The sequence below is a fragment of the Ictidomys tridecemlineatus genome, chromosome 6, assembly GCF_052094955.1.
Source record: "Ictidomys tridecemlineatus isolate mIctTri1 chromosome 6, mIctTri1.hap1, whole genome shotgun sequence".
NCBI lineage: Eukaryota > Metazoa > Chordata > Mammalia > Rodentia > Sciuridae > Ictidomys > Ictidomys tridecemlineatus.
Window position 1 is genome coordinate 19,220,066 of NC_135482.1, and position 25,840 is coordinate 19,245,905.

General features: G+C 38.3%; 1 protein-coding gene across 3 annotated transcripts in view; it reads right to left on the minus strand.

The window, feature by feature from the left end:
• Nr1h4 (nuclear receptor subfamily 1 group H member 4) overlaps nucleotides 1-24,508 on the minus strand; it is a 74,463-nt gene extending 49,955 nt beyond the window's left edge. The window contains exons 1-3 of one of the 3 annotated variants that reach the window (XM_040279464.2): nucleotides 24,362-24,508; nucleotides 10,022-10,147; nucleotides 8,709-8,843 (exon numbers count right to left, since the gene is read on the minus strand). In XM_040279464.2, the coding sequence (XP_040135398.2) occupies nucleotides 8,709-8,787 (79 nt within the window). In that variant the 5' untranslated portion in view covers nucleotides 8,788-8,843; nucleotides 10,022-10,147; nucleotides 24,362-24,508. Of the gene's footprint in view, nucleotides 1-8,708; nucleotides 8,844-10,021; nucleotides 10,148-23,973; nucleotides 24,187-24,361 lie in introns of those variants that run through there. The other 2 variants (XM_040279458.2, XM_040279472.2) reach the window with 2 other exon arrangements.
• Between the last annotated feature and the right edge of the window lie 1,332 nt (nucleotides 24,509-25,840).

The window sequence follows — 25,840 nt, forward strand, 5'->3', positions numbered from 1 at the left end:
GTGAGAGAGGCCAGAGGTTGTGTAGTTTACTGATTAACTTCATTTCAGAGTAGAATATTTGTAAATGTTTATGAGAAAAGTCCTCCATGCCAAATTGCCTAGTAAGCTGGAAACCAGTCTCTTAAACAAACATTTTCAGGCAACACTTTTCCAGCTTAAGAACTTTTACAGGGTAGATTTCTATTCAGTGGCTCTAAGTCTGTATTTTGAAGAGCAAGTGTCATGCTCTAGGTCTTAACAGTTGTTCCTATCAGAAAGCAAGAAGGTAATGTCAGGAAGCTATAAGACGAATGCTTAAATGTGGAGTCCTACCAACCTGGCCAGCTGGGTGTGTATCTGGTATGTTGAATTGTGTCCCATCCTACCCCCAAAATTCCTATGTTGAGGTCTTAATCCCCAATGTCTCAGAATGAGACCTTGTTTTATGATCCATAAAAAATATCTTTGTATGTAGATATAATCAAATTTAAATGAAGATTAGGGTGAACTCTAATCCAACATGGTACACAGGCACACATGGAAAGAAGGTAATATGAATAAACAGAGAGGAGACAGCTACTGACAAGCCAAGAGAGAGGGCCTAGATCAGACTTTTCCTGCACAGCCCTCAGAAGAAACCAACCCTGCTGACAACTGATTTCAGACCTCTGGCTTTTAGAACTGGAAGATCATATGATTTTGTGGCTTAAGTCACCATGTTTATGGTACTTTTGTTCTAGCAGCCCTAGTAAACTAATACACTGTCATTCTTGGTTGGCATTTACTAGCTCTGTGGACCATGAACAAATTCCTTAACCATTTTCTGCCTCTGTTTCTTCATTTGTAAAAATGGGGCTGATAATTATATAAACTCATAAAGTTATATGTGGATTAAATATTTATAAATATCTTGGCACAATGTATGACCACCTGTCATCAATATATTGATGTTATGATTATTCAGCTTTGGACTCATGTTGCAGCTTGGGTTGCTTACAAAACTGAAATAATTCCATTTTGTATCTTGTAGCATAATTTCTAGACATCAAATTTAAATCTATTGGTTACTTTTTAGAGAGAAAGTTCCAGAAGAGAATTCAGTAGGGCCAAGGTTGAACCCAGGCATCAGACAGTCAAACATGTATAAACTTAGGCAAGTCTCTTAGATCCTGTGGGCCCCATTTTATTACACGAAAAGATGGTAGAACACAGATAATAATTCTTGCCCTCATAGGACCGTTATGGAGGTAAAATGAGATAATGAACATGAAAGCAGTTTTAAGAGGCAAAGGTGATATATAAATGTAGTGATTGCCAAGATTTCTCTACAGTCTTTGCAAGTACACAAAGTGATTCCCATGACATTATCTCCTTTCATCTTCACTCCTTGACTTTGAGGAAGGTATTATTTATGAGGCCTACTATCTTCAATCCCTTTTTACAGTGAGGTTAAGTGATTTGTGTAGAGTGACCCAGTTGGTAGGAGATGGAGCAGGGACTTCAACCCAAGACTTCTGGTTCAAAATCCTGTGGTTGAAAAACTAAGATGCACTCTCCTGAATTTACCAAGAAAGAAGAAAAGAGCGGTGGTCTGTGGGTATGTTTTGGCTTGCATTGCTCAATCAAGAGTTGCCATTTGCTACTCTCAGTTTAGCTCTGACCTCATTCTCCTCCCCTCAGAGTCCAAGAACTCTCCTTGCCCTGAGAGGATCTCAGTTGGAAGGTCTACCCAAAGGATGTGAACCAAGACAAACAATCTCCAAATTTTCTATTTCAAGAATTCTCCACTGTTTCTTCACTGGTCAACATAAATGGACCTATCTGTTACTCAAAAACATCAAGTCTAAATAAGAAATGAGTGGGATAATTTAGAGGCTCCAAGAGTCCCTGGTAACCGAGTGAAACTCATACAGAATGTTCTCAATGTAGGATGAATCGGATCCCCTTATATCTTTTGGAGATGATCAACTATCTTATGTTATCTTTATCTTCTAAAAATACTTTTTTCCTGCAAATCTGTCCTGTCTGCAACAGTAGCCACTAGCTGTGTATGGTTATTTAAATTTAAACCAAGTTAAATTAGAGTCAATTCCTCTTTCACACGGGTCACATTTTAAGTGTTCAATAACCACACATGGACAGTGGCTACTAGATTGGACAAAGTAGATCTAGAATAGTCCATCATCACAGAAAGTTTTATTGGACAGCACTGTGGTAAGTGGAACTTGGGAACAATGTGAATGATAGGTCAATCATGTTGAGTAGGGCTTTGGCTATGAAGGTATGAAAAATGGGAAGTCCCAGAAAAAAAAATATTGGCAATGCTTTTCTGAGCCCTATTCTTGAGAAGAGATGTGGTCAACAGAGTCTAATATAATCTCATTGGAAAGACTTTCTCCATTGAATACGTAAATAGAACTGTTCTCTTAGCCTGGAGCCTTTAAACATTCAAATCTGACTCCATGTCCTGATTATATTTTGGTGGCCTACTTACTAATATGGAATATTAAGCAGGTTATTTAATATCTTTAAACATCCATTTTCTCACCGTAGAGGGGGGAATAGTAATGGCATCCACCTCAGAAGAGTGTTGTGAGAATTGGTATTAATGGCAGATACAGTACAGGTACTGACCATGTGCCTGGCATTCTTCTGAGCACTTTATTAAGGCAAAGAATTTACTACAGAGTTAAGGAATTTGCCTAGCATCATAGACTAGTAGGTGCAGAAATAGAACTGAGCCAGGAAGTCTGCTAACAAATCTACACTGCACTTAATATGATGGCTGACCTATAGTTAACACCGTAATTCTTCTATCTCTGTAAATTTACAAATTTGAAATATGATTTTATAGTCAATATTTCTCAGCTTGGTGTCCTCTGAGAATCTGTTTCTGAGCCTTCAATGTTGAGAGCTAGATCCTAGAATGCAATGGAGTCTCCTACCATCCTTTCAACTTGTCCGTTGTATGTCTTTACCAAACTATTCATGCCCTACCTAAAAGACGCATTAATCTTGTTTTGTAATAAGGAAAGGCTCATTCAATATTTCTTTCCTTTCCCAAGTCCTTCATTGCACTAACAGGAATAACAGATCTGAGATTCCTTGACAGAGTAAAAACCAAAGCCACAATGAATTAACAAAAACTTTAGAGACTGATTAGAGCTGTGGGAGAAATGTGAATAAGAAATTAATAGTGATGAAATGGTTCAAGTATGCTGAAACAAAGCTTCATTTTTTTTCTGAGCCAATGGTAGCTTTCCATGTTCTGGAAACTTTATATTTTAATTCAACCAATAAGTCAAAACTACATTCACTTGAGTTGAACTCAATGAGATGGAAAAATACACTTGAAATCAACTGTCAGAAATATTCTACAAAACTGCATCTCAATACTTTGAATTGTATTTTAAAACATCTACATGACTCTATAACATCTGGAAGAGTCTTTTAATTTAAGTTTATGTCATAAGCAAGAACCAGATTCCAAAGTGAGTATCTTCTATAAAAATAAAGCATACACAGGGGCTGGGGCTATAGTTCAGTGGTAGAGTGCTTGCCTAGCATGTGCAGGGCCCTGGGTTCAATCTCTAGCATTTCAAAATAAAATAAAATAAAGCAAATGCAGAAAAAAATGGCTATACATAGCTGAGTGACACATAAAGCAAGAAAAAATAGCCAAAGGAAATGGAATGTAAGTTGTGAGGATTGTATGGGATCTGCCTTCTGCCACTTGTTGAGCCTCTCAAAATGAGGCTTTGGAAAAACTGTTAGATACAATAATAAAAAGAATATAAAACGTGGATTTCAAAGCTATTGCTAGCAATATTGTGATGCCCACGTGAGACAGATCATGTGTTCCCTTCCTTAAAGGACATAGAAATGTGTTTACATATTGTTAATTTTTGGGGGTCTTTGAAAATTCTTTGCACTCAACAATGCTAAGATAAACAGTACTTCCTTCTTTTAATGAGCAAAGTAGTGTTTATCATTTCAACAATTTAAATATAACACATTCCTTTCCAACCCTGGAGTAATTAGGATGTTTCCTGATGACTTGCAGTTTGCAGAACACTTTCCCACACAGTCCATTCATTCCTCCCTTGTGCTGTGAAGTCATTAGCACCTCTGTTTCACCGGGGAGAGAACAGAAGTTCAGAAAGTGTCACTTGCCTTGGAGACTTTTTTTTTTTTTCAATTTCATTTCTTTTTTTCCACTCACATTCAGTGAACTTTTCTCAATATGACTGAGATAAATGAATCAAGATGCACCACTCTGGGAACTTGGGGCATGGGAGCGTAAGTCTATACTTTCTCTGTTTATTCTCCTCCATTATTACAATGCTTTGCTTATTAGTCTTAAAAGTTCTGTGGCTTTTTAGTTTTTAAATCAAGATTTGCTAAAAGAAAATATAGATTTTAATTAATATACCACCCCTGACCCTGTTCACTATGTCAAAACATGGAAAGCTGTGGACTTTGTCATTACTGCCTTTTATTATGCATTAATCATATACCTTGCCTTCATTCAAAGAGATGCCTTTTTAAAACCACCGAATTAATCTTTGACCGAGTTTCCTGGCTTGCAGGCCCTCTCAAAGGAAAGGAGACTTCTCTTGTGAGGTCATCAAGTCCTTCCATTCCGAGTCATCTGTGGGGATTTAGTTACCTATGGTCTAGATTCCCATCTGGATTTACCAGGGCAGGACTAAATTAAAGGGCCTCGGGGAGGTGATTCTAGTATCTCATCTTTAGCTCCATTTTGCCCAAGCTTTTTCCTCCTTTTTCTGGTGATGGTGTCACAGTCCTTCGGCCACCTCTGACTTGATTTGCAGAATCAAGTTATCCTTCATGAGCACAGACTCACCTCAGGCTGACAGCCTGTTATTTCAAGAACATGCTGCCCACCCTTTTGCTTTCTGACAAGAACTTCTCCAACAGCACAGGACAGAGCTGGACTTGAGCACAAGGACAGTCCAGAACTATGGGAGAGTCAGTGACCCCCCAAGGATGACTCTCAACCAATGGGAGCCAGAGACTGGTTATTAAACATTCCAGTCCCTGATCCCTTCACTGACAATTCTCTATGCTACTCCCAAGGGCATCAAGCTCAGGTTGCTCATAGCAGTGATCAGGATCACTCACTTCACATGGATTTCCCTTCCTTCGCTATCTCATCCAACCAAGTCCCTCACATCTGCTCCCCCATCACCTCTCATGTAAAAACTGCCTGCACACCATCCTTCCTTCAGGCTCTGCTTTTTTGGATTAATCATTTCTATGGGTGGAGATATTCCCCTTTATCTTAGGCAAAACCTTTGAAGAAGGAAGAGTTCATGGCTGAAAGTTATCATTGAAAAGGTCTTTAGTGTCTCCAGCACCCATTACTGAGTGCTCAACAGTATTTGTCTTCAATAGAGGTCACCTTCCCAGTGTCTTCAGATTGGGATTTAATTATGTCTCTATACTTAACCTGCTATGAGAGGGACCATGCCCAAGGCCACCTTGAATGGACCAGTCAAGTCATGTACAAAGTGAGTTCCACAGAGTCACCATTTCCTGACATGGGCAACTACAACTTTTTGTAGACTCAAATGTTAAAACTAAGCCAGGTGCGGTGGCATACACCTGTAATCCCAGCTACTGGGGAGGCTGAGACAGGAGGATCGAAAGTTCTAAGACCAGCCTCAGCAATTTAGTGAGATCTTCAGCAACTTAGTGAAACCCTATCTCAAAATAAAAAAATCAAAAAAAGGTCTGAGGATGTGGCTCAGTGGTAAAATGCCCCGGGCTATATCCCCAGTATCAAAAAAAAAAAAAAAAAAAGAAGTTAAAACCAGATGGAGGTCCTGAAGTTACTAGCCTAACTATCCTATTTTACTAACTGAACCAGAATGAGCTATTTCAGCTGCACAGGTGGCTAATGGAAGAGCAGGTCCAAAGTCAGACTAGACTCTAGACTTCCTACTGCCCTCAATAAGAAGGGGAAGACAAGGTCCTTCCAAGTCCAGACTTGAGGCCTTTACACTTGCTATTCCCTCTTTCCAGAACGTTCTCAGCTCCTAGTCTTTCAGTCTGAGTTAAATTGTCAATTCCTCAAAAGCTTTCCCTGACCACATCAGAAAGGGCAGCCCATCCTCCTGTCCCAATGACATTGTCCCATGTTGTTGTTTTCATAACACTTACCATGACCTGATGTTATTCCACTCTCCATCAGGATCTTTTCTAATTCTCTACTCCAATACCCAGCTGTTCATCAATGCTCAACATTTGAATGGACAAAGTGATAGTTCTCCCATACTCTATGCCATAAGCCTCACTCGCCATTATTGGAACATGATGGCTAGTTGAGTACACAGACTATTGGAAAAGAGTCCAGGTTTCTGGTTAGTTGGACCCATAGATTAACGCTTCTGCACCTCTGGCATAGCTTAAGATCCAGAGTGATAAGTTAGGCCCTGAGGCTACTCATTCATGAGCAAAGCCTTTTTTCCTAAAATGCCTAAATTACAGTATGTAAAAACGTGGATGTGTAAACGATGTGATTCAGCAATCTGTATACAGGGGAAAAATGGGAGTTCATAACCCACTTGAATCAAATGTATAAAATATGATATGTCAAGAGCTATGTAATGTTTTGAACAACTAATTAAAAAATGCCTAAATTATTTTTAAAAAGTCTTTTTTCCTGATGTGTTCCACACTAAATTCAGGGAAAGGGTGGTCAAAGAATTCATGTGTCATTAGACACACAAAAAGAGGGAGAAAAGGAAGGAAGGAATCAATCATCCTCCCTTTTGGCCTACCTCTACCCCAGATGTGTTGAGTAGAATAAGACTGAGGCCATAGAAGAAATGTATTTAGAAAGAATGCTTTAGGCCTGGCTCTACAGCTTAGTGGGGCAAAGCTAATCACACATGGGACCAGATAAAGAGGTGAAGAAACTGCTCCATCCAACACTAGCAGCCATATATTGCAGCTCAGGCACCTTGTACTACACATTCCAAGAAACCTTAGATGCAGTGTTAGGAAACAGTGAGAATGATGTAGCCAAAGAGAGAGGAGGGGACCACAATGCAGAAAGCAGGAGTCTCACTGCATCCTGAGCAATCATTTTCAGGTGCTTCCAACCAGAAAGCACATTCAGCAGCATTTTCTCTATTCACTGACATCTTTTTCACCTCCCGGCTGCTCAGGTGACCTGGTGTTCTTGCTTACAACTGGGCTAGTTCGTAAGAGACACCTACCACTTCCTCCCCGCGTGCAAACTGGAGCTGCACAGATTGGTTTAATAATGTTCAGACTGGGAGATTGCAACACGTGTTGTAAAATTTTAGAGCAGGAAATGGCAGTTTTTATTTGAAAAACCTTCTTAAGTGGAATTTTCTTTAGTCTTTAGTAAGTACTAATTGTCCTAATTTTGTTGTGAGTTATGATTGTTAGAGCAAAAATTAGGAAGCTGTCTATACAACGATTTTTCTAAAGAGCTAAAGGAAAGCAGACCAGAAGCAAAAGGTCAAGTGGCCAGACATGGAGGCAGGGCCTCCCACAGCCCTTGATTGCATCTACAGGCTGAAGAAATAAGAGCCAGTGAGTATGAGGAAAACTGGATTTCATAAGTAATTACTGCCACCTTTGGTCTCACTGAGAGTCACTGATCAACATCTCCTTATTCCATCAACCTCTTTCCCCCTTACGTGTATAACTTACTACTGCATTGCTATATATCGAGTAGATTCAAGGATTAATGAAACATGGTCACTATCCTTAGATGCCCTTATCCTATATTGCAGGCAGACATGTAAATAGGAAATGCAAATAATGACCTAACAACCCATTACATTAGCGACTAGGAGGGTAATAGAGTAAACTATAGTATCTCCTAGGGATATCTGAAACCAAATATGGGATCATGCCTCAACACACTGAACTTGTGGGAATTTCAAGTGCCCCACATTTTCACAATCATAGTCTACCATGGTTCATATATCAAGGTCAGATGAAGACTAGGAATATCCTGGCCTCCCAGCAGTGTTCTTATACAGAAGGGAAGAGTTTTAAGGGTGGCGGGAAGGCTGCCTGCCCGACCCAAAATATTGCCTCATTTTGACTCTGCTTATATTCTCAATTGAAACCTTTTATAAGGAGATGTTTTTCGTACATGCATAAAGTGGAGCAATATACCATTTTATGGTACCATCTAGTTACAGATCTACTGGAAACAACTCAGAACAATTTGTCCTTAGTCCAGTTTCAATGACTAATCCCTACACCGTGCCATAGATCCCCCAGCACTGGAGGAATGGTAGAAAGGAAACCTACTGCAGAGCTGTAATCCAAGTCTTTAATAAATGTAATATTAAACCATACAAATCATGATTTCATACTTTATACCTGCTATAATATTATTAGAATTAGCCCTAGAGTTACTCCCAGCTCTGTTAATTATCTAGCCTCATGGCCTTGGGCAAGTCCCAAAGCTCTTGCAGTCCTCATCTATTTAAAAAGAAAAAAAAAAAAAAAAGACAATTTGGTTCAATGAATCCAAGGTCCGCCCTGCCTCCAACTTGGCAGGGTAGCTAACATTTATTGAGTACTTAAAAGATTAAAAGGAACAAAAACATTTTCTTGCCTCCCTATTGAACTAATTATCTCAGGGGTTTTTTCCTTGTGTACTTCCAAATGGTAGTTTCTTTTTTATGGATATTTAAGTCAACTTGACAACTTACCAAATAAATTTTCAGAAAGAGAAAATTCATCCATGGCTGGTATATGGGAGTGTTCAATAAGATTCATTTTTGTTCCCATTCAAACTTTTCAATTTGAGAATGCACTTTCATCATGGTGGTCTTCAAATAAAAACCCTGAAAGGCAAATACATAGAGAGTTCATGGTACAAGGTGAATATGGAGCTGGTTCACAGACATGAGGACGGAGAGGGAAGTCTGATTTACAAAAGTACAAATGGCTCCTTTGTAGACACTTTGCTGTATCCTTTCTCAACATTTATCATGTTTACACCTTATTTGGATTTAAAAATGTCCAAGATGTATGCTTTCAGAAAAGATACTCTTAGGTATCTAGAGAAACACCATATGTTTTCATTTAAATTTCAGCAATTGGAGATTTGAACAGACTATATGACATTTTAGTTATGACTTGCTTTTATATTTAGAAAGAAAAACAGAAACAAATTTAAAAGCTTTGATTAATTATTAAATATAAATATAAAATTTTTATATTAAATATAAATATATAAGCTTTGAGATCAATTATTATCTGTGTGTAGTGGTGCATGCTTTATCCCAGAGGTTTGGGAGGCGGAGGCAGGAAGATTGAGAATTCAAAGACAAGCCTCAGCAAAAACAAAGCACTAAGCAACTCAGTGAGACCCTGTTTGTTTGTTTGTTTGTTTTAATTAGTTACGCATGACAGTACAATTACCTTGACATATCATACATCTGAATAAGACAGGATATAATTTCTCATTTTTCTGAGTGTACAGGTTGCAGAATCATATTGGTCATGTGGTCATATATATACACACAGTAATAATAATGAAAGAGACCCTGTCTTTAAAATAAAATACAAAATAGGTCTGGGAATGTGGCTTAGTATTTGAGTGCTCCCAAGTTCAATCCCCAGTACGAAAAAAAAAAATGGATCCATGATTTATTATCTTAAACTTTATTTGAAAGTTGACCAGGTTTGTGTAAACACACAACAGTAGTAAAATACTTCCTGCTGAAACTTTCTTGGTAATTTGTGCATGGTCAGCACATCAGAAATTCAGAAAGTGTTCCCCCAAGATCTTCTGTATTTCTGCCTTTTAGTGAGAGTTTCAGGGACTTGCATTTTCACTCTCATGTTTACCTGGGTAATATTTTAGAATAGGGTAAAAGGAGGTTATGGTAAGGCTGGGGGTGTAGAGCACTTGCCTACATGTATGAAGCCATGGTTCACCCTCCAGTAATACAAAGAAGAAGAAGAAAAAGAAAAAGAAAGAGATTATGGTAAAAAGAAAACGAATGGTAAATCTCACCGAAACGTCTGAAGTTTCATCCTGAGGAAATTTCCAGACTAAGTCCAAGAGAAGCAGTGCTCACTTTGAGTTATATCACTAAGTCTTCTTTTCTTCCTTCCTTCTTCCCAAAATGTTCTCTACCTCCTAAGAAGTAATTTGAAAGATCGAATGATGAAAGGTGCGCTGCTTTCTGAGGATGATTTTCAAATCATTTTATCCTATCTCTACCAAGAAATCATTTTGTTTACCAAGAAATATTTCTATTTACTACCCAAGAAGAAAACATCAGGATTTTGTTGAACAAATATTTATTTCATTAGAATTTCCCCCCTATTTGGCTTCTATTTCCCTCTTACTCATCAAATGCCCCCGCTCACCCAGAAGTCAATTTCAGATACCTCTGGCTTCTGTTAAGGTAGTCCACCAGAAGCCAGTTTTCTTCATTTGTTCATTTATTCATGCTTTAAACATCATTTACTGAGCACTTATTCTACCATAAACTACTTACTGGATCTTTGGAAATAAAATGGTGAAAGTGGAAAAAAAAATCTGTGATCCTTGATATCAAGTTTATTGAGGAACAGACATTGAAAAAGTAACTTGAACACTCAGATGATTGCATAGGGTCCTGAACACTGGTTACTAAGGCAAAGAACAGGTGCTCTAACAGAGAGCGTAGGTGTGAAAAGACAGGGATAGGGAAGTAGCTGGAAGAGGACATGGTTTCAGGGTCGTTTTAAAGATGGGCAATACTGGTAACGTCTGAATTGTGAGAAAATACTAGAGAGGGAGTAAAGAAGCAAAAATGAGAGTCCCCTGAGAAGGGACACAAGCTGTGTCCCCTGAGGGAGAATCAGACAGGCCCGGGTCCATAATAAGCCAACAGTGTAGCCCTATAAACTCTACCGAACTCGATTATCAGACTCCAGGAAGACAGGCTGCTTGCTGGGACAAAACTCATTCTAAAGTCAGGGGGTGCTAGGAACCCTGATTTTTTTCATCCCAGAGCACAACCTCAGTCATTAAAGAAATGCATCATTCTCAGTGTAACTGCATTTGACTCTGGATGTTTTTCTACCACCCAGAGGAGAGAAGAGAAGACCTATAAATAAAAATGAAGCTTGGAAACACTGAAGTATAAGGCAGACTCTTCCACAGAGATGGTTCATGTCAACCCCACCCTTACCTTCAAATAACTCGGCCATAGAGTGTGGTGGAACTTTGAACCCGACAGAGCCCAGGGCCTTCCTGGGGCAATTGTGAAACAGAAGCAGCATCACAACCCATAGAGAAGCACCCAGCAGAGTAACACCACTAACTACTGGGTGAACGGTGCACTGCCCACCCCACCCCCCAACAAAGCACTGTGGAAGGAGAAGTCAGAACAAACTTGATTATGAGCCTAAAGAGACCTCAGGACACTCCTGAAGTGTTTGGAGGTTGTTAGTGGGAGGAGACGCCCTGATAGGGAGCTGGAGGTCCTGAGGACAATGCCAGTGAAAGTTGAGTTGTGGCTCCTAATGGGATCTCATTCATACTCACCAACTAATCTGAGACTAGAGATATTCAAGTTTGAATACATAAATGCCAATTGTACAAGTATGGATATGAACACACATATGGATCACATATACTAAATCTATGTATATATGCATGTATACATTTTTTAATAAATAAGTTAAAAGCCCTCCAAAACTTAGGCCACTCCTGCTCTAGATAGTTTCCCCTATTTGTGGATTAGGAAATGCTACAATGAAAAGTAAATAATCATTTTTCCTAATATCCAACCCAAATTTAGATCCTATAGCTTAAGTCCCATTTCCTTTGGCCTTTAAAAAAAATGGGGAGGGACTGGGTGTGGTGGTACATGCCTGTAATCCCAGCAGCTCAGGAGCTGAGTCAGGAGGATCATGAGTTCAAAGTCAGCCTCAGCAAAAGTGAGGTGCCAAGCAACTCAGTGAGACCCTGACTCTAAATAAAATCAAAATAGGGTGGGGGATGTGGCTCAATGGTTGAGTGTCCCTGAGTTCAATTCCCAGTACTCAAAAATATATATGTGTGTGTGTGTGTGTGTGTGTGTGTGTGTGTGTATGTGTGTGTAGGGGATATAGCTCAGCGGTAGAATACTTGCCTAGCGTGTACAAGGCTCTGGGTTCTATCCCCAGCAACACACACATACACACAAACAGAAAGAAAGAAAAAGATTATAAATCTGTAACTTTTTGATTTTAGGTTTCCCTCTGTGCTTTTCTTTCCTTGAATGATTTTTCTTTTTGTTTTTGTAAGAGAGAGACTCTTTGACTACACTGCCCAGGCTAGTCCCAAACTCCTGGGCTCACTGTTCCTCTTACCTTAGCCTTGTGAGTAGCTAAAACTATAGTGGGCACCATTGTACCCAGAGTCTGTCTCTCTCTCTCTCTCTCTCTCTCTCTCTCTCTCTCTCTCTCTCTCTCTCTCTCTCTCTCTTTTAACCTTGAACAATGTTCATAAACCTTTCCCATACTTCAACTCTTTAATATTTTCAAGGTGTACTCATTTTCATTTTGGATTCCTGTAATATTCATATAAACTTGGCACTTTAAATTCAAGTGCTTGGCACACAATAGGCCCCAAAGAAATGTTGGCTCACTTAAATTATCTGTATTTATTGCTTTTCTTGCTTGGTTCTGCCAAATCCATGACATTTGGCATGCTCTTCCTGGAAAAAAAATGACATGAGATAAGGATTTCATTCTTTCATTGCATAAGCTTTAGGATAATTTATCATTTGCTCACCCAAGTGAAAGTCTAATTCCCCTAATTCTGAATCATTCAGATTATTATCTCTGGCAGGAGACCCATCACGTTTGTGCCCTTGAAAGCTAGCAACAAAACTTTTTAGACCCAGGTTCACTCAAACCAGGCTCAATAGATTCACAAATCCTGAAGGGTTTTTTTTTTTAAAGGAAATTCTGTAATTTTTGAAGTGACAGCACAAATAAATGGTATTTTAGTCTGTTTTGTGTTGCTATAACAAAACACCTGCCTGGATATCTTATTAAGTAAACAGATTTATTTGATTCATGATTCTGGTAGCTGGAACATGGCACTGAGATTCTGGCAAGGGCCCCTGTCTGTATCACAACAGGGGGAAGAAATGGAAAGGGATATTGCCACATGCAGATTGGGCCAAGTACATGGAGTGGCCTTGCTAACAACCTATACTTGGAAGAAGGAGTTTACTTTTTGAAACCAGCATTAACCCCTTCTGCTATGTTCTACCTTTTTTTTCTTTAAGAGAAACTGGATTTAATTAAATAAAAAAACTTCTGTGAAAAAAAAAATACCAGGAAAGAGAAAAGACAATTTTAACAGGATTTTTGTTTGTTTGTTTTGGAAGAGCTATTGTAACCCAGCTTCTTTTTTTTCTTTCTACCTCTTAAAGGCTCCATCATCTCTTGACATTGATACACTAGATCCAAGTTTTTAGCCCATGAATCCTAAAGGAGACACAGTCAAGTCATATCCAAATCTTAGCACATAGCAAGTAATTTAAGCAATATACTGGAAAATAAATCCTCCCAGCTCAATCACCCATCATATTAACCAAAATACAATGAGAGTGGACAGTTTCCTGTGTCTCCTTCCAGATACTAAGCCTGTTTTTCACATAAAGAGGCCTTTAAGTACTATATCTGATAAGAAGTTTACAAACTGTTACCTGAGACCAAAGCTGGCCTGCTGCTATTTTTGTGACACCTATGAGTTTAGGATGGTTTTAAAATCAAAAGAAATATGTTTTCTGGCATATGAAAGTTATATTAATTTTAAAATCTGGTGTCCATAAATAAAGACTTACTGGTACATAGCCACACTCGTTTTTGATGGCATGTGTTTATATGCTGTCTCCCCACAACGTCAGAACTGAGTAGTTACAACACAAGATTACATGACCTGGGAAGTCAAATATATGTATTACTTATCCCTTTACAGAAAAAAAATGTGCTAAACCATGTCTTAGAGAACAAAAGGGCTTAGAAAGAATCAAAGTATAGGTAAACTGAGTGTAAAGATTGCCTTGGGGATATAAATCTGATTAATTATATACATATCAATACAGTAAAATCTTCTTTACCTCTAACAGCTTCTTACTGCGATTATCAGCTTTACGCTATTTGAAGCGATTCTATATACCCATCTCTTTACTTGGGGTTATTTGTGTGTCCTCTTTTTCCCAATATTCTTCTTACTAGGGGAAAAAACTTTAAAAGAAAAGTAATTCCTAGGATACCCCAGACTTGAACCCTGGAGTCTTTATTTTCCCTTTAAATCTCCCCTTCCATAAAAGGAGTCATTTTACAGGTTGAGAATAAGTAATGGTTATTCTTTATATTAATGGTCTTCAAATATTTTTACTCACTTTCTCCCTAAAAGAAGTTTGAAAAATAATGTGCTTCTTCAACACATTTTTGGAGGGTTGACATCTATAGCTTTTCACTAAAAACTAAGATACTTGCAATAAATGTAATTTCCATCATATTGTAAAAGTTGATATTTTTACATGTGGTTGCATTACTGTTAAGTTTATCCAATTAACCCTAAGTACCATAGCTTAATGTCCTTACTCATCCTTTGAAGAAATACTTGAAGATGTTTTCTTAGCAGCTGGAAACATTTTAAAAGTCATTCCTCTTCTTTCTTAAATTCACATTTTATTTGACTTCACTAAAGAATATCAACCTAATGTTAATAGTTTAACATTATTAACTTTTACTGTTATAAGTTAATTATATACATGTTAATGTAATGTGTACATATTAATATTAATGTAATATAATGTTATATGTTAATAATGTTAACCTCCTAACATTAGGTTAATAGATTACTATTTATATGTTTTAGAGTCTACTATTGACCATTCTGTCATAATTTTTACCCCTAGCATATATGCCTATAAATTTGAATTTTTTGACTTCTAGTGACTTTAAGATTTTAAATATTTAAAATTTTGATTGAGTTTATTACTAGTTATTATTACTAATGCTCACTTGATCAAAACTCAAGCTCACACATTAAACTGTCTCTACATATAGGTGGCTCATTCTTCATGCCAAAAAATAGAAAAAGCAGTTTGTTATTGAAGAGAGAATGCAGATCAGAAAGGAAGATGCCATGGCTGAGCACATGCAGTAGAGGAAGCAAACCTCCTTAGAAACATAGTTAAAAGTTCTACCTAAGTAATGAAATTGAACATCCTCAGACAGAGAGGCTAAGAACTCTCCATAGTAATAAAAGCCAGATAACAGGAAGCCATCATTTCCATTCAAATGAGTCCATGCATGTGTTAATACAGAAAGGATTAAATATGGAATCAGAGCAGATAAGAAGACTATCTGAATTTGCACACACCCACTTCCCTTCCTTCTCCCTAAATTCCTCATTCCCCACTCCTGCCCTGGAGGTGGGGATAGGGTGAATGCAGGTGAGTGAACCAGTTACCCTCTCTGGGTCAGCATAATCATTCTCAATTAATAGTTTTGTTAACTTAATCCAGCCCCAACTTTAAGAATTCCTTCATACACTATTTTCCTGAAAAGTTGTTAAAATTTATTTTTTAAATGAAAGTATTTTTCTAATAAAAAAGCCTTTGCAGAAAATTCAGGCAAAATGCCAAACTGTATTCCATATATTTTTTCTCAATTTATACTCCCACAAGCAGTAAAGGTGCCTTTCTCATATTGGCATTACCTACTCTCAGTTTGAACAATCATTTCTGATTTGTTAGATGACAATTCTATCTTTTTCTATTAATTCACATTTCTTTGATTACTGGTGAGGTTGATAAACATTTATTTACATCTTTAATGGCACTATGTGATAGTTTTCTGTTTATGTCCTTCGGCATTTTTCTATTGAAGTGTTCATGTGTTTTACTGACTTGGAAGAGGTTATTGTATGTTGAATGTACTAACTGGTATATTTACTATATGTCTTTATCTTTTCCTGAAAAGTTTTGTATTGCATATACTTAAGTATATTACATTTTTTTAACTTATTTTTCTTGCTCTTTACTTTTATTTTATGGTACAAGGTGAATTTTTGCAAAATACTTTTTCCCTTCCTCGATTTATGATGTGTCTTTTTACTAAGACTGACTTTAGTTGTCCATTTATCTTATATCTTATACCAATATTATCCTTTCTACTCTTTTTTCAACATTTCCTAAGATATTCTCATTTACTTATTCACTATGATAATTATCATCTTTTGAATCACACCCTTTTTAAAAAAAGTTTGAGTATTTGGGATGGTGTCAAACCTAAATATTTAGGGAAGATTTATACCATGATAATATTCAGTTTTGCCTTTAAGGAGCATAGTTTGCCTCCATTTACTCAAATTTACTTTTACAACTCTCAGTTTTGTATATTTTCCCCCTGTGATCTAGTAGAAATACCACATAGAATGACATGTGAGAAGATGGGGTGAGTACCAGTTCTGCTTCACACATGACCTGGGCCTATTCACCCAACACCTCCTTCCCACACTACCACCCTGAGCCCCAGCTAAATAAGGATTTTAAAACTAAATAATAGGGCTGCTGCAAAGATTAAAAGATAAACTTTTCATAGTTCTTCACATATAGGTGTGGGGTATCAGGTACAAAAAATGTTTATTGTGTTATTTCCAATAGTAAAAAGTTGGAAACCACATAAATCAACCAGAGAATGGATGCAATAAATAATTATCTTCACAATACTGAATAGTAATTAAAATGACTATAAACAGAACTAAAATAAATGACTGTAAAATGAAATAGAATCATATGTATTCACATGGATAAAGTAAAAACACTGAACAAAAGAATCAGGTTGCAGAATAATACATACAGTCTTATATAATTTATATGTGTTTAAAGATATGCAGAACAATGCCACATATTATCATCAATATTCTACTGCAGGAATCAGGAAACTATGACACAGGACAAATCCAGCCTGCCAAGGAGCATATTTGCCCTTTCATGTACTTGTTGTCCAGGGCTGCTTTCAAGTCACAATGGCAGAATTGAGTATTTGTAACACAGACCACATGGTCTTCAAAGCCTGCCATAGTCACTCTCTGTTCTGTGTTTAAAAAAAAAAATACTTTTGTTTCCACTTTTATTATAAAGACTTAAACTAAAGTGATGAATCCCACACTCAAAAGTAGTGGCACAGATTGTGAGTAGGTTGGGTACAGAGGGAGTTTCCATAACTTCTGTAACACTCCTCTTCTTAAGGTGGGTAATAAATCCAAAGATTAATTTATTACTCTATTTTCTGCATGGTGGAACTATTTCCTAATGAGCAAGATTGAATGAATCATAATATAGTTATATATTATAGAAAGTTTTCTCATCTGTGAAGCTACACATGTTCATACACATTTTCTCTCTCATACACTTGTATCCTCACCTGCACATACATTTCTTAAACTTCTAAGGAAGAAGTAATTCCTTCCCACAAAATGTTTTGGGGAACCTAACTCTGGCCACTGGAGAGATATTGGTCATTTTGGGGAGCACAGTGAAATCTGTGTTAAAGAAGAGTACTCCAAGGAGAAGGTAGGATGGGGAAGGGGGTAGTAAAAGAAGGAGGAAAATTCCAGAAAATTCCATGTTTGATGAGATGAGATGATCAGTGACCATACCAGGCAGCATCCACAGAAAGGTAAAGGATGGAATTTAGCACAGCATAAAAAAAAAAAAGGAGGAAGAAGGAGAAGAAGCAGGCTGAGGATACAAAGTTTAAGCCTTGGGTATTGTTAGAAACAAGGATTAGTGTTCATTTTACTTTGTCTATTTGTACAATTCTGTTGCCTAAGTCTTAATTTAAGGACTCGGGAATAATTTCAAAGATGGTATGCACTGTTTGTTTTTATTATGATAAGACACACAGTTACTGGTAGCTTGGATTCCCACTTTCTGGTTATCAATATTTACTTGTTTAGATACCATATGTCACAGGAAGTTCATGGTGTAAGGAGTGCCTCTCATTTAGCATAAACCATTTGCAAATAGAGGCCTTGGAAAGATACTGTTCCAATTAAATAGGTTTAACTCTGATTTAGAGAAATTTCAGTTCTTGGAAGATGAAGATAGAAAACTGATTCCACATGCCTGGTTCACTATGAACACTTCACACACAAAGACACCATCCTTGGTGACACTGTTGCTGATCAACACGGTCATTGATGGCAGCATACACTTTGTGGTGTGTCTATGTAATTCATTTGTAAAAGGCAGGGGAAAAAAATGACGTTTTTCTAGCCATCATAATTTCATGCTCAGGGGAAGCCCTGAACTCAGTCCAAAGGCTACAATAATGTTCTTAAGGAAAAGGTCCACAATGATAGATGAGGCAGAGAGCAAGAGGTGGATGATATATAGATTGACCATAAGATTCCTGATGGTGATGATAAGATAAAAAGAGATAAGGGACAGAGCAGTGTAGTTGAACAATTTGGAGACGATCATCAGAGGTGAGCTCTCTCCAAAAAGTAGATATTTGAACCAAGATGTAAAGGACAAGGGAAAGCAAGTCCTGGCAGAGTAGCCAGCAACTGCTAGAGGCTGTGTTGGAGTGTTGGAAGAAAGCAGAAGCCCAGGGAGGCTGGAGATGAGCAAGCCCAGCAGGGAGTGGAAGAGACAAGGCTTAGAGTTGGCAGCTCTCCTATGGCCTTGTTAGCCATGGGAAGGAGTTTGGAATGTATTCTAAATGGCAGCCATTGGAGGGTTTCAGCCAGGGGTGTAACTAGGAGAATGAAGGAAGTCTTTCCGCGGGTGGAGGATTGATTCTTGAATGGTGTATTGGGGTGTATTAATATTAATGACTATAGGAGAGGAAAATAGCCCATTGTGTCCTGAGCAACTGTAGACAGTTCTTTATGCTGTAGCTGGTGGATTCAGCCCAAATCAGTGGAAGAAGGATGTTCTGTTGAAGAAATTGTGTCAGGAAAATTGGCTATTTCTTTGGATGTAAAAAAAAAAAAAAAGATTTCTATTTTTTCATTATCTTTCAAAATAAGCATCAAAGAAATTAAAGACTTTAAAAATAATAAAAATTGGATGGAAATATGGGGAAATTTATTATCTTTATGAACTTGAGGATTGAGAAGGACTAACTAGATAAAAACGAAAAAGAAAATGAATTTGACAACATTAAGATGTATGACAGGAATTAAAACACCACAAACAAAGCTAAATATCTGAAACCAGAAGATATTTGTAACATAAATAACAGCCAAAATATTCATACAAGCAATGTATAAATCATTCCTATAAATAAAAACAGAAAAGATAAACAATACAAGGGAGAAATTGGCAAAAAATATAAAAAAGGAAATTCATCAAAGTAGAAACATAAGGTGCCAATAAACATAGAAATTCACCAAAATAGAAACATAAGTGGCCAATAAACATAGAAAGTATCTATGATTAATTTAAAATCAGAAAAATGAAAATTAATATAACTAGATACCATTTTCCCCTATCAGATTGTCAAAAAAGGTTTAAAAGAAATGAAATCTTGGAGTGGTTTTGATTTGCATTTCTCTAATTGCTAGAGATGTTGAACATTTTTTCACATATTTGTTGGTTGATTGTATATCATCTTTGAGAGGTAGACGTCTGTTCAGTTTCTTGGCCCATTTACTGATTGGGCTTTTTTTTTTTTTTTTTTTTTTGTTGTTTAGCTTTTGGAGTTCTTTATATACCCTAGAGATTAGTGCGCTATCTGATGTGCAAGGAGTAAAAATTTGCTCCCAAGATGTAGGTTCTCTAGTCACCTCACTGATTGTTTCTTTTGCTGAGAAAAAGCTTTTTAGTTTAAAAAACAAAACAAAACAAAAAACATGTTTAAGGGCTGGGAGTACAGTTCAGTGGTAGATTTTGTGCCTAGCTTGTGAGACCCTGGGTTTTCTTAAAAGAAGCTTGGCTGAATCAGGCAATAAAGTACACACACACCAGCTGTCATCCTCTTCAAGTTCTATAAGTTACCTAGAACTATGCACAAAAATGAATGAATATTTTAAAGACAATAAAAACTAAGTTATAAACCTATAAATTATAAATCTCACTATTGGGGAAAAATACATAAAATGCAAAGGTTTTTTAAAAATCAATAAATTTGGGATGGGGAAGGAATAGTTTTAGGTTCACAGAAAAATTGAACAGAAAATAAAGAAAGTTACCAAAGATCCACAACCTCTACACAGTATTGATAGATGTCCCCCTACTATCAATGTCCCTCACCAGAGTGGTACATTTTCACAACTGATGAACCTACCCTGACCCATCATTGTCAGCCAAAGTCCAGTTTATATCAGGGTTCATTCCTGGGTTATATGTTCCACAGGTTTTGACAAACATATAATGACATGTATTCACTTCCGTAGCATCACACAGACTAGTTTCACTGCCCTAAAAATCTTCTGTTGAATTCACAGATTCAAAAATATAGTCTCAAAAGATCCTCGTCCCCTGAAGCCCAATCATGGCCTGCAAATCAAAGCCTGGACTCCAAAGAGCAAGGGTCTTCCACGCTCCCACATTAGGGTGGTATTTACTTGGTCCTGCCCCTTCCCTCCCAATCCTGGCTCATAATCTTTGCCCCACACTGGTGTAGACTTGCTGTCTACACTGACAGGTTCCAAAACTCTTGAGGAAATGGCAGTAGACAGTTCTCTGTTCCATCAGGGACATCAGTCCCAGAAGAAGGGTCTTTCCTCTGATTAGGAACATTCCCTAGCAGGACTGTCATTTCCATAGACAAGTAAATTATTTACCATGACTACTGAATGACCATGTTCTATATACCTGAAGGACTTGAAATTGCAAAGTCATGCTGCTTCTCCTGTCTTTGAATTAATGGCATTAATTAAAGTATAAGAGACCCAAGTTATCCCAGGCTCATTGGGGCCAGGAAAAAAAGCCATTAGTCTACTTAAATGGAGGAGGGAGACCTCAAAGTTTTATTAGAATTTTATCTTGAAAAATGAAAACTAATAAAATTTTATTTTGTATTTGTATGTATTAACTTTAATCACCAGAACTTTGTTATATTTCTTAGGCCTAGCACAGAATATGTTTCTTCCTGTGCAATATTTGCAATTTTACTTTGCAATCAATTTGCATTATATTAAGGGTGTCCTGACACAATTTTACAAAGAAGAGAGAGAGAAAAAGAAGTGTAGACATGGAGAAAATAACTCACCATGGAAATAAGGGGTTAGGAAATCTCAATGTTGATGGGAGAGGTGAGTGGGAAAAAAAGGAGGATGGGTATTTTTTATGTAATGATGACTTTTGTCTCTCCATGAAGTTTGGGGACACTCATATAGTGATGACTCTTTTTTTTTTTATGTGTGCCAGGGATTGAACTCAGGAACACTCCACCACTGAGCCACATCCTCATCCCTATTTTGTATTTTATTTAGAGACAGAGGGTCTTGCTTTTGCTAAGACTGGCTTTGAACTCACAATCCTGTCTCAGCCTCCCAAGCCGCTGGGATTACAGGCACGCTCCACCGCACCCGGCTGTGATAAATCTCAATTATATCACCCACTTGTAGAAGACATAGGGACAATAAGAAATACCTGGGAGGAGGCTGGGGGTGTAGCTCAGTGGTAAAACATGTGCTTAGCATGCACAAGGACCTGGGTTGAATTCCTCAGCACCACCCAAAAATATACCAGGGAGAAATTTGTCCTTATTTCTTTTAACCTCCTCATGGTCTCTGTTGCTAGGATTTCAAAGAAAAGTGAGACAAGGAGCAAAGCAAAGGAAACTCTATCAGGAGAGAACCTTTTTTCTTTCCTTTATACACCCACCTCCAACAGAAATGGAAGCCTTTCAAAATATATCTCACCAGAGTATCCATCTTTATGGCCCTCATAACCCAAAGCCCTGTGAACCCTGGAAGCTCTGAGCTCCTCCAGAATGTCCCTATCCACAGCACCTGTCCTGATGGGTTCATTCCAGTCTTTAACCAAGATGCTAATAATCAAAGTGTCCAATCAGCTCTCCTAGGCTGGCCTCTGGGTTAAAACAAACAATGATGCAAACTTTCCACTTCCCCTGCTGATGGTGCAGTCCTTAGAAAATGCCTTACACACAAGCTTTTAGGAATCTTCAAAATAATTCCAGATTTTAACAAATCACCACTGTCAAGCTGAGATATTTGCCATATGGCCTGCCTGCTCGCCCATCATTTCAGATTTCCTGATTTCCCAACGTCTAACAACATCAGGGGAGTCAGGAAGGGGCTTTAGAATCAGAAAAACCTACCTCCCAAGTTGGGCCCTGCTGCTTCTCCCCTGCCCATGAAGAGGCTACTCATCTTCTTTGAGCCTCAGTTTCCTCATCCGTAAAATGAGTATAAGCAAAACTTCCGTCATGTTGGTAGACACTGAATTCAAGTTAGCTCCATCACACACTCACGTGTGTGTGCGCACACACACACACACACACACATTTCTTCTGTTTTCCTTAGAGATCTCTGGGCCTCACAACCACTGGGTATTCCATTACAATCTTTCCTGATCTTGGAGATGTGGAATTAAGAGGAAGGACAAGGATGACATTACTTTTCCTCTCCAGCTCCAAGGACAGGGGCAGAGGTGACCGTGGAAAGAGTGCTACAAATACTGAGGAAGGGTCCCAGGACAAGAGAGCTCTGTTCTTCTCTAGAACTTTTTTTCTATGAAATAGGAGTTACATCAGTCATGTTGCAACAGTCTCAGCAAAACAGGAAAAGTCCAGGGTGCAAATGGCAGAGCTCCACAATTGGGAGGATTGGGGGCAGGGAGGGAGTGGTTCAAAGACAAGAGCTTATGTTTTATTAAATCACGGCTAGAAACACAATGATGGCTTCCCAAATATCTTTCCCTCATCCTCACCCACATAAGGGAGAGGAACACACACACACACCACTTTATTGAGGTATGATTGACATATAAAAATGGAAATCATCACCATGATCTATGCCATAAAACTATTTATCATCTTGAAAAGTTTCCTCTCTACCTTCTTATTTCTTATTAATATTATTTTAAGTGTCCCTACCCCTGTCGCCAATACTGTCAAAGTGGTTCTAAGACAGTGCCAGAGACAACATCAGATTTCTTCAGAACTCAGATGTGTGTTACTTCAAGAATATAAGGTGAATCATTTGTTATCCCCTCGCCCCTCCTTTCCAAATAAAAGTCCAATTAAGAGAAATGATCCAGGCGCCGCAGTTTCCTAATTTGCTATGTCAGAAGCAGACAAGGAGATGCCTTATCTACAGATCCAGCCCTTGGACAATTTTAATAATAAAGTTTTTCCTCACCAATAAAAAAAAATTTTTTCCTCATACTTTCCATCTTTTATTTCCATCTCATATTAGAAAGAGAAAGCAAGAGAGAAGTTTCCAACTCAACTCAAAAGAAAAAACTTTTTAAAGCTACTCTTCTCCTGGGGAAAATTTTCTTGCCAATTAAGTATGGCTTCAGCATCCTATTCTGACTTCCCAGATCATCTGACATTAGAAATATTCCCAGACCCACATCAAGATCTGGCAGATCACCAGAAGACAGCACACCACACAGGTCAAGTTATCTGTAGAATCAGAACAAAAACATTTCTAAAATTTACTCTCTTCAGTGATTCTCTTTGGGTGACACAATGTTAAAAGGATATTCCTGAACAATTGTTCAACCAGGTAAGCAATCATTGAACCATTAATTCCTGCTTCTTTATATTTTTACAGTTGCTTTCTTTTATTTCTTTTTATAGTTTTCAGGGTTGTACATCAGACTTTACTAACTTAGAATTCATTCATTGACAAAAAAAAATCACAGATGTCAAAGAGAAACCTTTAAGCAACTGGGTTTTTTTTGTTTTGTTTTTTGTTTTTCCCTGTATTGCCTGAGTTAGACACTCCCACTCCCAGAGGAATTAGGTACTTACTTGGATTGTTTTGGGTAAGAGATGAACATCCAAGGTCCTGGAAGAATTTTGAGTCCAGTCCACCTCTCCAAATCCCAAGAAACTTTGCTAAAAATGCTCAGAATTTGATTTCACGTTAGGGTGAGTTGAGGAAACAGGGGGGTGAGGAGGAGGAGGAGGAGAGTTCCAGCAAAAGCCGTGGATGATCACAGGCAGCCTTCCGGCCCTAGTTGAAGCATCTCTTCCCTTGGCTCTGTGCCTCATGGACACAGATTAGTCATTAACAATCCTTCCCTGCTAAATGATATAAACATTGAAAGGAACCTTGGGAAAGCCTCGAGATTCCCAGAACAAACCAAGAGAGCACCAGAGTAGGAAACATGACCAGGCCAGGAGCCCCGCGGCTCACCTTTTAAAACCTGTTCCATCAGCTGTTCTGCGGGCTCCTGAGTACCCACAGGTCTGCCATCAACCTCCCGTCTCTTTATAATTTGTTTTCACAGGAGCTAGAAACCATCGGCCTTCTTGACTCTTCCCTCTCCCTGGCCTCCCATATCACGTAATAACAGATTTTGTTGATTCTATCTTTGGAATGTCTCTTACTTCCAACTGACCCCACTGCCCTGCGATGTTGAGTCTACCACAGCTTCCTTTCTGAAGAATAACATTGGTCCCATCCCTCCATTCTCTCCTCTCCTCTTTTTCTGACTTCCAAAACTGTAGAGCAGCGGAGAACACAGGGTCTGGCCAGATGTACTCATTAGTGAAAACCGGAAGCAAGACATTGGCCTCTCTGACTCCGGGTTTCCTCATCTGTAGAATGGATAGATATAGAGAAACTCTCTCATGGACTGCGGTGAAAATTAATAGCATGGTAAGTAGCTAAAATGTTTAGAAAAGTACCTAGCATATCAAGCACTTGATAAATTTTGGCCATTGTTATTCCTTTTATTTTGGGTTGAACAAACATGGGTGGATTGTCTGCCTACTACGTGCTCCGCAACTTGAAAGGTGCTCTCCTAATCAAAACTCCCTCATGGGTTCTCACTGCCTAAAACTCAAACATAAAATGCCAGACATCTAGGGCTCGGTGGTAGAGCATTTGCCTAGCATGTGTGAGGCACTGGGTTCGATTCTCAGCACCACATATAAATAAATGAATAAAATAAAGGTCCATCAACAACTAAAAAAGAAAAAAAATTTGCAGACATCTGGAAACCCATTCACCCCCAACCATCTAGACCTGATCTTTCTAGAATTTTCTCACATCCTGTCTCTTCAGTCCCCAGCCTCTGCCCACCTATACCAAGCTCTCCTTCCTCCCTGCCTTTGTCCAAGCTTTTCCTTTCAAATAATCCTTAAATTTCCTTCCTTTCACATCCACACTTCTTCCAGGCATGGAACAAAAGCTGGGTTCTCCCTAAAGCCAGCCCCATTCCTCATCTGCCCCTACTCTGCACCAAGCTTCTCTGACCCTTTCTTTGTGTGTAGTTCCCTTACCATCCCTCCTCTTCTGACCTTGAATGCTATAGTTTTCTACCATCTCTTTTACAAGAACAGCAGACAGGCATGGTAGCAGCCTTGGCTTGGTGTCCATCCTTGGCTTGACATAGCACCTATCCCAGAAGTATTGTGTCACCCTTTGTTAACTCAATCAATCAAACAGCTGGGAAACTAACAACTCCCCAAAGTGGAATAGCTGTGTGTGTGTGTGTGTGTGTGTGTGTGTGTGTGTGTGTGTGTGTGTTTCCCAGTGTAAAGTCAGTTAAGTAATAGATCTACATTCAAATCTATTAGGAATGTTATCATTTGTTCCTCTTAGGAAACAGCTTCTGTAGGTGCTACAGGTTCACATTCTCCACTCCATGGGTTCCCAGGTCACTGCACC